Source organism: Onthophagus taurus, unplaced genomic scaffold (assembly GCF_036711975.1).
Source record: "Onthophagus taurus isolate NC unplaced genomic scaffold, IU_Otau_3.0 ScKx7SY_16, whole genome shotgun sequence".
Taxonomy (NCBI): Eukaryota; Metazoa; Arthropoda; class Insecta; order Coleoptera; family Scarabaeidae; genus Onthophagus; species Onthophagus taurus.
The window spans coordinates 1,014,880-1,028,587 of record NW_027248941.1 but is presented as its reverse complement, the minus strand read 5'-3'; the positions used below and the strand labels follow the sequence as shown (position 1 = coordinate 1,028,587).

Sequence of the window (13,708 nt, the reverse complement as noted above, 5' to 3'; positions counted from 1 at the left end):
CTAGATAAGTAAATGGCAAATAAACACCTCACAACACTTTTTATGTACCTTTTCTTTTTGAATAACAAAAGCTCAAACGTCAATGTGACATATTTACTTCAAAACATGATAAAACAAAACTCCCTGTTAATTTTGCCAACTTTACAACAATTTGACAGGTATTATAGAAAAAAAATGAACTATACATTATTAATTATTCTTAATTGTTGAAACTGTAATTTTTTTGACATTTAAAGCTGTCAACGGTGTTATTTCGGTGCCTACTTTGATTGTAATTAGCTGATTCAATACTATCAAAAAAAAACATTATTTCTCGATTTTTTTCTTATACAACCATATGATTTGATATGTTTATCGCATAGAGGGGCTTATCCTCTATCAAAGTATGAAAAAAAAATATATGCATCCCATTTAAAATAACAATGTTGGTTGCCATAGCAACGAAACAAAAAACAATACAAACAAGCAAATATCGCCAAAAAATGCGCAATGATTAATAAAGAAACCTGTATTTGAACATTTTTCTTTAAAACCACAAATGACGAAGTTATTGGCTATATTTCAGAAATTTGACACACCCTGTATTATGAAGCAGCTAAAAAAAGTTTAAACGCATCATTTCTCGATTTTTTTCTTATACAACCATATGATTTGATATGTTTATCGCATAGAGGGGCTTATCCTCTATCAAAGTATGAAAAAAAAATATATGCATCCCATTTAAAATAACAATGTTGGTTGCCATAGCAACGAAACAAAAAACAATGCAAACAAGCAAATATCGCCAAAAAATGCGCAATGATTAATAAAGAAACCTGTATTTGAAACATTTTTCTTTAAAACCACAAATGACGAAGTTATTGGCTATATTTCAGAAATTTGACACACCCTGTATTATGAAGCAGCTAAAAAAAGTTTAAACGCATCATTTCTCGATTTTTTTCTTATACAACCATATGATTTGATATGTTTATCGCATAGAGGGGCTTATCCTCTATCAAAGTATGAAAAAAAAATATATGCATCCCATTTAAAATAACAATGTTGGTTGCCATAGCAACGAAACAAAAAACAATGCAAACAAGCAAATATCGCCAAAAAATGCGCAATGATTAATAAAGAAACCTGTATTTGAAACATTTTTCTTTAAAACTACAAATGACGAAATTATTGGCTATATTTCAGAAATTTGACACACCCTGTATTATGAAGCAGCTAAAAAAAGTTTAAACGCATCATTTCTCGATTTTTTTGTTATACAACCATATGATTTGATATGTTTATCGCATAGAGGGGCTTATCCTCTAAAAAAGTATGAAAAAAAAATATATGCATCCCATTTAAACTAACAATGTTGGTTGCCATAGCAACGAAACAAAAAACAATGCAAACAAGCAAATATCACCAAAAAATGCGCCATGATTAATAAAGAAACCTGTATTTGATCATTTTTCTTTAAAACCACAAATGACGAAGTTATTGGCTATATTTCAGAAATTTGACACACCCTGTATTATGAAGCAGCTAAGTCTACTTAAAAACCAGAGATTTTCTTTATTATAAATGTCGTGCTTAGAAGCTGGAGTGTGAGTATTTAGAAATAAAATAATTAATTAAGCTTTCTGTTCTAAATAAACAAATAGTATTAACAACTACTTGTTAAAACAACCGAAACAGCAATAAGCTAGAATTATTACCTCATTTCATGTGGAATTTAATTCTAAAACTTTATTTAAAAAATAATGAGTTTTTAAAAAACATTGTCGTTTTTATAAAAAAAAACTCAAATAACTGAAGACACATTTCGCTAATGAAAGTTATTAACTAAATATTATAAAATTATTTGACGACAAGATTTTATAACCTATTTGTCAAGTTTGACGTACAATTTCACAACCGAGTACAGAATTTTTTAATGTATTTATCATCTGCATAAAATAAATTTTAGTAAAAATGTAAAGGGGGTGGTTACGTTCAGAAGGGTAGGTTGAAAGTACAAATAGGATCAAAAGGTGCCTTACTATGAGTTAAACATATTCTCCAAATTTCATTTTCCTAGTGTTTATGGCTTTTGAGAAAAAGAAAATTCCGCCATTTTTGGAGGGGTGTAGCTCCTTAGGGAAGCCGAAGTCGCCCATAGTTCATATACCAAAGTACCCTTAAAACTCACTAAAGAATCACCCCTTGAAGTTTGTTGTAGTCATTCAGATACAGGGTGAGTTTTTTCCATGTTTAGTATGGATACCTCAAAAACTAGCGGAGATAGAGAGACGATTAAATAGGGAAAGAATTGCAGTTTCATGAACTCAATGTAATGAGCTTTTTGTTTTTTGGATAAAATACATGGCTAACTAGATATCTCGAAGAAACCGTTTTTTTTTGTTATATCATTAGATACCTATGGCTCCAATGTTATTGATTTTAGGATGTTTAGATGTTTAATAAACCAGTCTAACTGATTTTTTTATTTAAGCAATAATTTTTGAGTTATGACACAAACTTGTAATTTTTCTAATGGAAACCATAATTGACCATGACTATAAAAAAGGCCTTTTCTCAACGATTCTAATGATATACCACTTGACATATATATTTTTATTAATAAATAAATTATAGCCATTTATTCTTTTAATTGAAAAACTGTTCAAGTAGTATGCTATGGAAACAATTGATAGATACGTTTGGTTATGACAGCTTAAGGCAAACGTATGTTTCGTTTAGTTTCTAATTAACGTTGATTGAGGTTTTGTAAATTATAATCAATACGAATTTTTCTAATCTTCTGTACATTTTTTATGATACGTTAAACGGAGATCGTTATCTTCACTTTCTACAAAACGAGTTCGATAATATGTTGGATGAATTGCTCCAGCAGACACGTCATTTGCTTAAATGGTTTCAACACGATGGGGCATTAATAAAAATATCCATGTCAAGTGGTATATCATTAGAATCGTTGAGAAAAAGCCTTTTTTATAAAGTCATGGCCAACTATGGTTTCTATTAGAAAAATTACAAGTTAGGTAGGTATCTAACGATATAACAAAAAAAACGGGTTTTTCGAGATATCTAGTTAGCCATGCATTTCATCCAAAAAACAAAAAGCTCATTAAATTGACTTTATGAAACTGCAATTCTTTCCCTATTTAATCGTCTCTCTATCTCCACACTAAACATGGCAAAAAACTCACCCTGTATAAGAGTTTCATAATAAAGAAAACTTGCAGTTTTGTGTACTCGCTCTCCAGCCTCAGCAGCTAAGCTGCTTCGGCAATTATATGATACGTTTATAACGAAGAAGAGTTCCGTTTTTGAAGTAAATTGCGCTCTTGCCTCAGCAGCTTAGCTGCTTCGGTAATTATATGATATATTTATAAGAAAATTTCCCGTTTTATGTACTCACGCACTCCTGCCTCAGCAGCTAAGCTGCCTCGGCAATTATATGATACGTTTATAACGAAGAAAAATTCCGTTTTTGAAGTAAATTGCGCTCTTGCCTCCTCAGCAGCTTAGCTGCTTCGCCAATTATATGATATATTTATAAGAAAATATCCCGTTTTATGTACTCGCGCACTCCTGCCTCAGCAGCTAAGCTGCCTCGGCAATTATATAAAGGTGTGTCCAGACATTGCGCGGCATTCGCGCGCGGCGTGCCGCGCACATACCGCGTAGCACTGCCGCGCACATACCGCGTAGCACTGCCGCGCACACGTTATTTGAATACGTTCAAACTGGCGCGCGGCAGAATTGTGTCCGACGAACGCCGCGCAATGTCTGGACACACCTTAAGAGATTTATAATAAAGAACACTTCCAGTTTTGTGTACTCATTATCCTGCCTCAGCAGCTAAGCTGCTTCGGCTATTACATAATACGTTTATAACGAAGAAAAGTTCCGTTTTTGAAGTAAATTGCGCTCTTGCCTCAGCAGTTTAGCTGCTTCGGCAATTATATGATATATTTATAAGAAAATTTCCTATTTTATGTACTCGCGCACTCCTGCCTCAGCAGCTAAGCTGCCTCGGTAATTATATAAGAGATTTATAATAAGGAATACTTCCAGTTTTGTGTACTCATTATCCTGCCTCAGCAGCTAAGCTGCTTCGGCTATTACATAATACGTTTATAACGAAGAAAAGTTCCGTTTTTGAAGTAAATTGCGCTCTTGCCTCAGCAGTTTAGCTGCTTCGGCAATTATATGATATATTTATAAGAAAATTTCCTGTTTTATGTACTCGCGCACTCCTGCCTCAGCAGCTAAGCTGCCTCGGTAATTATATAAGAGATTTATAATAAGGAATACTTCCAGTTTTGTGTACTCATTATCCTGCCTCAGCAGCTAAGCTGCTTTGGCTATTACATAATACGTTTATAACGAAGAAAAGTTCCGTTTTTCAAGTAAATTGCGCTCTTGCCTCAGCAGCTTAGCTGCTTCGGCAATTATATGATATATTTATAAGAAAATATACCGTTTTATGTACTCGCGCACTCCTGCCTCAGCAGCTAAGCTGCCTCGGCAATTATATAAGAGATTTATAATAAAGAATACTTCCAGTTTTGTGTACTCATTATCCTGCCTCAGCAGCTAAGCTGCTTCGGCTATTACATAATACGTTTATAACGAAGAAAAGTTCCGTTTTTGAAGTAAATTGCGCTCTTGCCTCAGCAGTTTAACTGCTTCGGCAATTATATGATATATTTATAAGAAAATTTCCTGTTTTATGTACTCGCGCACTCCTGCCTCAGCAGCTAAGCTGCCTCAGTAATTATATAAGAGATTTATAATAAGGAATACTTCCAGTTTTGTGTACTCATTATCCTGCCTCAGCAGCTAAGCTGCTTCGGCTATTACATAATACGTTTATAACGAAGAAAAGTTCCGTTTTTCAAGTAAATTACGCTCTTGCCTCAGCAGCTTAGCTGCTTCGGCAATTATATGATATATTTATAAGAAAATATACCGTTTTATGTACTCGCGCACTCCTGCCTCAGCAGCTAAGCTGCCTCGGCAATTATATAAGAGATTTATAATAAAGAATACTTCCAGTTTTGTGTACTCATTATCCTGCCTCAGCAGCTAAGCTGCTTCGGCTATTACATAGTACGTTTATAACGAAGAAAAGTTCCGTTTTTGAAGTAAATTGCGCTATTGCCTCAGCAGCTTAGCTGCTTCGGCAATTATATGATATATTTATAAGAAAATTTCCCGTTTTATGTACCCGCGCACTCCTGCCTCAGCAGCTAAGCTGCTTCGGCTATTACATAATACGTTTATAACGAAGAAAAGTTCCGTTTTTGAAGTAAATTGCGCTCTTACCTCAGCAGCTTAGCTGCTTCGGCAATTATATGATATATTTATAAGAAAATTTCCCATTTATGTATTCGCGCACTCCTGCCTCAGCAGCTAAGCTGCCTCGGCAATTATATAATACGTTTATAACGAAAAAAAGTTCCGTTTTTGAAGTAAATTGCGTTCTTGCCTCAGCAGCTTAGCTGCTGACGCAATTATATGATATATTTATACGAAAATTTCCCGTTTTATGTACTCGCGAACTCCTGCTTCAGCAGCTAAGCTGCCTCAGCAATTATATAAGAGATTTATAATAAGGAAAACTTCTAGTTTTGTGTACTCACTCTCCTGCCTCAGCAGCTTTTTGGCAATTATATGATATATTTATAATGAAGAAAACTTCCGCTTTTTGAAGTAAATCCTCTTGTCTCAGCAGCTTCAGCAGTTATATAATATATATGCATATATGATGTAAAAATATTTTGTCCATTATATCAAGGTTTTACTATATTAATTAATTAATTAACCTGGAATTAAAATTTCTTTATGCCCCCAATAATATTTCTGCTTATGATCCCCAGTAAATGGATAAATAATAGCAACAACGCTCGGTTCAATTCTTCTGCAAACAAAATCAAAGTCCAACATGCTTTGAACAGCTCGAGTTTGCATCCCCCAAACGATTGCTTTCGTGGTCGCTGAGAACATGGGAAGTTTCCTTGATGCGTCGCCCTAAAAAATGAGGTGATTTTTTTAAAGAAATCTTGATTTGATTAATGATTAAGATTAGATTAATTCAATTTTAATTACAGTGACGAACCAAAATTGATTTGTTTACCTCTGAGACTTCCTCGATCATCCTAACTTCGCAATTTGTTCCTTGGTCCTTAAAAAATTTTGATAATTTCGCATAAAAAACTTTAAATTTGTCAAATTAATTGATTAATAAAAAAAAATAATAATAACCGAGGAAAAAATTAGTTAATATGTACAAAAAAGAAAAAGGTATTAATAAAAAAAAAGAACCAAAGAACACCAAAGTTAAAAAAACACTCAAAATTAGAAATAAACTTACAGCTTGGTTAGTTCGAAAAACTTTATCCGTTTCTGATTTTTCGTTCTCAAAAGCCAGGTTGTTCGCCGATCCAGATTGGCTCGGAAGCAAAAAATTGGCTGTTGTGGTCTCGTGACTGACCGAACTTTCAATTGGAATCGGTTTTTTACCGAGAGCCATTCCGCAAATAGCCGTCATGTGGGTTTCAGGGCCGAAAACGTATAAAGGAATACCTAAAAACAATTTATTCCAAATTAAACCACTTAAGATAAAAAGAATTGATTAATTTTTATCAACCTAACGTTTGTCCAACTTCTCGCATTCGTCTTAAACCCTCTTGATAATTCGGGCCGGCTCTCCGAACGAAAATCGATATCTTGTGCTCGATTAATCGGTGTTGGTATTCGCGTAACGCGGTGATGATACCCCTGAAAGTGTCCGCGACGTTGGTGAAGTTGGCAATTCCGCCCCCGATGATTAAAACTTTCCCATCTGGGTGTTTCTCTTGAACCATGAGTGATAAAATCGTTTTTGCGTATTCGTACGTTTGTTGTTCGGATGGGGCGCCTAAAAATTTGTTTAATATTATTAAATTTCGTGGAATTCATAAGATATATGTGTTTTGTGGTCAAAAAGAAACTCTGGATTTTATACAAAGACTTAGTATAGTAGAAGAAAATAATGAAAAAGAACAAAACGTTTTTAAAGAAATAAAAATGGTTCTAATAATTATTAATTCAAATAATCTTATAAAAAAAATAGAGAAAAAGGTAATGCAGGTTTTGTGTAAAACTAGAGCTAACACTAGACCGAGAACTAGAAACATTCAGGTTTAAAATGCTAACCTCAATTTTAACATATTTGTAATCTTCATTAAAAATTCTTTAAAATGAGTACAAACACGACATATTTATCTTCAATATTAACGAAGTTATGGTACACTTCCGGTTTGAAATGTCAACGTCATTTTGACATATTCTTAATTTTTATAAAATGTCTCAAAATTTATCACGAAAACAAAAATATAATAAAAAAAAATTAAAATTAAGGTTGGTATTAATATTTAAAAATTAAATTGCTATCTTCATTGTTGCTAACTTCGGGTTTAATGTTTTTTTAGTCTAATTTTTTTGTTTTTTGAGATAAGTGCATCATGTTTGGACTCATTTTAAAGGTTTTTTAATAACGAATACATCAGGAAGGAACACCATGAAGTTGTCCATTTGACTATTATATGATAACTAACTTCAGGTTTAAAATGCCAACCTCAATTTTGACATATTTGTAATCCTCATTAAAAATCCTTTAAAATGAGTACAAACACGACATATTTATCTTCAATATTAACGAAGTTATGGTACACTTCCGGTTTGAAATGTCAACGTCATTTTGACATATTCTTAATTTTTATAAAATATCTCAAAATTTATCACGAAAACAAAAATATAATAAAAAAAAATCAAAATTAAGGTTGGTATTAATATTTAAAAATTAAATTTCTAACTTCATTGTTGCTAACTTCGCGTTTAGTGCTTTTTTAGTATAACTTTTTTGTTTTTTGAGATAAGTGCGTCATGTTTGGACTCATTTTAAAGGTTTTTTAATAAAGAATACATCAGGAAGGAACACCATGAAGTTGTCCATATGTCTATTATATGAGAATTAACTTCAGGTTTAAAATGCCAACCTCAATTTTGACATATTTGTAATCCTCATTAAAAATCCTTTAAAATGAGTACAAACACGACATATTTATCTTCAATATTAATGAAGTTATGGTAAACTTCCGGTTTGAAATGTCAACGTCATTTTGACATATTCTTAATTTTTATAAAATGTCTCAAAATTTATCACAAAAACAAAAATGTTATAAAAAAAAAATCAAAAATTAAGGTTGGTATTAATATTTAAAAATTAAATTTCTAACGTCATTGTTGCTAACTTCAGGTTTAATGTTTTTTGAGTCTAACTTTTTAGTTTTTTGAGATAAGTGCGTCATGTTTCGACTCATTTTAAAGGTTTTTTAATAACGAATACATCAGGAAGGAACACCATGAAGTTGTCCATTTGACTATTATATGATAACTAACTTCAGGTTTAAAATGCCAACCTCAATTTTGACATATTTGTAATCCTCATTAAAAATCCTTTAAAATGAGTACAAACACGACATATTTATCTTCAATATTAACGAAGTTATGGTACACTTCCGGTTTGAAATGTCAACGTCATTTTGACATATTCTTAATTTTTATAAAATGTCTCAAAATTTATCACGAAAACAAAAATATAATAAAAAAAATCAAAAATTAAGGTTGGTATTAGTATTTAAAAATTAAATTTCTAACTTCATTGTTGCTAACTTCGCGTTTAGTGGTCTTTAGTATAACTTTTTTGCTTTTTGAGATAAGTGCGTCATGTTTCGACTCATTTTAAAAGTTTTTTTAATAAAAAATACATCAGGAAGGAACACCATGAAGTTGTCCATTTGTCTATTATATGAGAATTAACTTCAGGTTTAAAATGCCAACCTCAATTTTGACATATTTATAATCTGCGTTAAAAATCCTTTAAAATAAGTACAAACACGACATATTTATGTTCAATATTAATGGAGTTATGGTAAACTTCCGGTTTGAAATGTCAACGTCATTTTGACATATTCTTAATTTTTATAAAATGTCTCAAAATTTATCACGAAAACAAAAATATAATAAAAAAAAATTAAAATTAAGGTTGGTATTAATATTTAAAAATTAAATTGCTATCTTCATTGTTGCTAACTTCGGGTTTAATGTTTTTTTAGTCTATTTTTTTTGTTTTTTGAGATAAGTGCGTCATGTTTGGACTCATTTTAAAGGTTTTTTAATAAAGAATACATCAGGAAGGAACACCATAAAGTTGTCCATATGTCTATTATATGAGAATTAACTTCAGGTTTAAAATGTCAACCTCGATTTTGACATATTTGTAATCTTCATTAAAAATCCTTTAAAATAAGTACAAACACGACATATTTATCTTCAATATTAATGAAGTTATGGTAAACTTCCGGTTTGAAATGTCAACGTCATTTTGACATATTCTTAATTTTTATAAAATGTCTCAAAATTTATCACGAAAACAAAAATATAATAAAAAAAAATTAAAAATTAAGATTGGTATTAATATTTAAAAATTAAATTGCTATCTTCATTGGTGCTAACTTCGCGTTTAGTGTTTTTTTAGTATAACTTTTTTGTTTTTTGAGATAAGTGCGTCATGTTTGGAATCATTTTAAAGGTTTTTTAATAAAGAATACATCAGGAAGGAACACCACGAAGTTGTCCATTTGTTTATTTTATGAGAATTAACTTCAGGTTTAAAATACCAACCTCAATTTTGACATATTTGTAATCTTCATTAAAAATCCTTTAAAATAAGTACAAACACGACATATTTATCTTCAATATTAAGTTATGGTCAACTTCCGGTTAGAAATGTCAACGTCAATTTTGACATATTTGTAATCGTCGTGAAAAATCCTTTAAAATGAGCCCAAACATGATACGTTTAATTCCGATATTACTCGAGATATAAGCAACTTCCGGTTTGAAATGTCAACGTCATTTTGACATATTCTTAATTTTTATAAAATGTCTCAAAATTTATCACGAAAACAAAAATATAATAAAAAAAAAATCAAAATTAAGGTTGGTATTAATATTTAAAAATTAAATTACTATTTTCATTGTTGCCAACTTCGGGTTTAAGGTTTTTTTAGTCTAACTTTTTTGTTTTTTGAGATAAGTGCGTCATGTTTCGACTCATTTTAAAGGTTTTTTAATGAAGATGACAAATTTGTCAAAATTGACGTTGACGTTTCAAACCGGAAGTGATTATATTTGCATTAATATTAAAGTTAAATATGTCGAGTTTGGACTTATTTTAAAGGATTTTTTATGAAGTTGACAAATACAACCTCAATTTTGACATATTTGTAATCTTCATTAAAAATCCTTTAAAATAAGTACAAACACGACACATTTATCTTCAATATTAATGAAGTTATGGTCAACTTCCGGTTAGAAATGTCAACGTCAATTTTGACATATTTGTAATCGTCGTGAAAAATCCTTTAAAATGAGCCCAAACATGATGTGTTTAATTCCAATATTACTCGAGATATAAGCAACTTCCGGTTTGAAATGTCAACGTCATTTTGACATATTCTTAATTTTTATAAAATGTCTCAAAATTTATCACGAAAACAAAAATATAATAAAAAAAATCAAAATTAAGGTTGGTATTAATATTTAAAAATTAACTAACGCTAACTTCGCGTTTAACGTTTTTTTAGTATAACTTTTTTGTTTTTTGAGATAAGTACGTCATGTTTGGACTCATTTTAAAGGTTTTTTAATAAAGATTACGAATATAATAATAAAATTAAATTTAAGATTAATACCTGAAAGTTCTTTTCAAAAAACACTAAAATTATTTTTAGGCGCACGGCTAAACCCGAATATTTCCACGTCTAGTGTTAGTTCTAGTTTTATTTTAATTCAATGACAAAATTAGAAAAAAAGACGAATATAAAAACCACACGTCATGTACAGGGTGGGCCAAAGTGGACACTTTTAAAGAGAAACTCCTCTTTCTGTAGGAGATAGAGATTGAGCTTATCAACTCGGCATAAAGTGTATATAATAGAAAAGGAGTTTAATTTTTGTTGTTATTTGTTGCCATATATTTATCGTTGTTTTCTAATAAGTTTTATTAATTTAATCTGCTTTTTATTTATGAATTTATGTTTTGATTGATTGTAACCAACTATCTTGATGCTATTAATAAATATAATCTCGTTTTTCTTTTATTTCCAAAGCCTACTTTTTCAAAATCTCCATATATAGATTTTAATGTTGTATATTTTTATGTCAATAACTACTAAGATATTGCTTTGAGGGAAACCTAACTTATTCCATCGAATTCTACGTAAAAAGTTGCTTTGGAAATGTTTTCACAGAATAGAAAAGAAAAAATTATGACGATTTTTCGAAAATGCACTTATTTCGAAAACACCCTGTATCTCTGAAACAGTAAGAGATCTCGATATGCGGTTTTCGCCATCATATATCATTTTTCCTCTATCTCTTATAGAAAGAGGAATTTCCCATTAAAAGTGTACATTTACAAAATTGTTAGAGTTAATTTTAATTAAAAACATTAAATGTCGTTTTTCTCATTTATAGAGAAACCCAGAAGTGTTTTTTTAAATATATAGATATACTAACCAGAATATTCTCCATAATTAGCAAGTTCATTAGCCCCTCCATAATCACAAATCGTGTCGCTATAAATAACAGAAGCTCCACCACCAGCAACCATCGTCCAAATCCTCCCATTTTTATTCAAAATGGTCAATTTCAAACTTGCCCCAGATTTCGAATCTAAATCGGCGATGTAAGCTTCCTCGTCGTAAGCGTCTCGACCAAACGGAGGGGGGTAATCGATTTCGCCCCATTGGGGTTTACACAAAAACTCGGCAGTTGCGTCCAATTTCGCCGCTAAATCCAACACGTAAATTTCCTTCTCGGTAACCACCAAAGGGTTAATTTCGAAATATGTAAAATAAAGCTCAACATACATTTTATAAAGACAAGAAATGAATTTAATTAACATCGCTTTTTTCTCATCAGCGACGTTTATTAACAACCCCTTTTCGATTTGTTCCACTTTTAAATCCTCCCCAATTAAAATATCAATTTTTAATGCTTTCGAGTCAACATCCCCAATATCAACACCACCCTCATGGTGAAATAAAATCGTATCACCATGCCGGTGGGAGTAAATACAAATATACATCTCCTCTTCCGGTTTATGAGGGATGAAAGGCTCGATTATGAAGTTTCTTAATTTCCCAGTTGCTGTTCCAATCTTTTGATCTTTATTCATCCTCTCGTCGATCCATTGTTTCACTTCATCCACGCTTTTATTTACGGCGATTAGACCAAGCTTTCCTCGCCGCTTTATTAATTGATCTGGTTTAACTACCAGAGGGTGAGTTTGCAACCAAGGGTGGCTCTCAATTAGGGCTCCAAAATTCGTTTTCGGCGTCACTGAAGCGAATTTACATCGAACCGCCGCTGTATCGGAATCTAAGAGGCGATTTATCAAATCTTTTCCGGTTGCTTCCCGAATCCCTTTCGCCGACATCTTAAAATTCGAATTTGGCGATTTTTCGAGGTTATGTAATCAATCTGGAAGAGAAAAAACGTTATTTTTGAGGTCAAATCTTCAAAATTATCGTTTTATAGTTACATAATGAATTGATACCGTTATAAATAGATGTTTTTGCGAAAACAATATTTATAATCAATGTTTCAACTAAATCATCCGATTAAACAAAAACGTTTTTTTTATCAACGTAATTAATTTGGGAATTAAAACACTACATTTTAACATCACCTGATTCAGATCTTCGTTTTATCAGCACCAAAATAAAAGTCAACAAGACTTTAATAATAAAAAAAACAACTTCAAGGTTAAAAATAAAAGGAGAAAAATCACTTTTATCACACTTACATGAAATTGCGAGTTTTTTTCTCTTTAAACTATTTCTAAGCGCTCCGTTTCGAAGGTTAAATCACAAAAGCAAACCAAAACTAGTTTGAATAACTTGTAAATAGCCCAATTAAGCCGAGTCAAAGCAATAAAACGGACAATAAAGTAATAATAACTTACATTTAGGTGCGAACGCAAAAAAAAAACGGAAAGAAAGTGAGGAGAAAACGAAATTTTAAGAGAGAAAGTTTCGTTTACTCAAACATAAAACATAACCTAGATGATGTTAAAACATAACCTCAAAAATTTGTTTAACCCAAAAACAACGCCATCTATTAAACGTCAAATAAATTAAATCGCCAGCGAATTTTAAAAATTTTTTGTTTAAATCGATTTATTACCGCAAATAAATCAAAAAATCCTCTATAACCGTGTACAAATATTATTTTAGATAATCTTTACACCTATTTAATCGGGTTAATTAATAAAACGAAGGGGCTACGTCACGTCGACGTAGTACGGAAACGACCGGCGTATGGTGATTGTGCAAATTCATAATATTAAAAAAAATTAGTACTCACGTAACGTTTGTAGCTCCGCAATACGACTGCGTCCCGATTTAATCGGCGTCCGACTGAAATGTGACGCAAAAACGAAAAGAATCGATCTCGGAACGCGACACAACCGCAATTTGACTTTTTATTCTGTCATGTGTCAAAAAATGTATGGTGACTAAAATACCAACTGTAAATAATCAAAAAAAACTGTTAAATTATAATTAAATAAACTATTAATAAAATTAATAAAGAATTATTTAAATAA

The 13,708-nt window shown here is 31.3% G+C and overlaps 1 protein-coding gene across 5 annotated transcripts in view; it reads right to left on the bottom strand.

The window, feature by feature from the left end:
- Positions 1 to 13,600, bottom strand: part of LOC111417043 (ATP-citrate synthase) — a 32,705-nt gene extending 19,105 nt beyond the window's left edge. For 2 of the 5 annotated variants that reach the window (XR_011642250.1, XM_023049199.2), the window contains exons 1-6: positions 13,468 to 13,600; positions 11,617 to 12,582; positions 6,641 to 6,910; positions 6,365 to 6,576; positions 6,128 to 6,175; positions 5,817 to 6,021 (exon numbers count right to left, since the gene is read on the bottom strand). Coding sequence is in view for 4 of the 5 variants with exons in the window: in XM_023049199.2 (XP_022904967.2) it covers positions 5,817 to 6,021; positions 6,128 to 6,175; positions 6,365 to 6,576; positions 6,641 to 6,910; positions 11,617 to 12,538 (1,657 nt within the window). In the remaining variant the exon portion in view is untranslated. Of the gene's footprint in view, positions 1 to 5,816; positions 6,022 to 6,127; positions 6,176 to 6,364; positions 6,577 to 6,640; positions 6,911 to 11,616; positions 12,583 to 12,907; positions 13,041 to 13,066; positions 13,164 to 13,467 lie in introns of those variants that run through there. The other 3 variants (XM_023049201.2, XM_023049200.2, XM_023049204.2) reach the window with 3 other exon arrangements.
- Between the last annotated feature and the right edge of the window lie 108 nt (positions 13,601 to 13,708).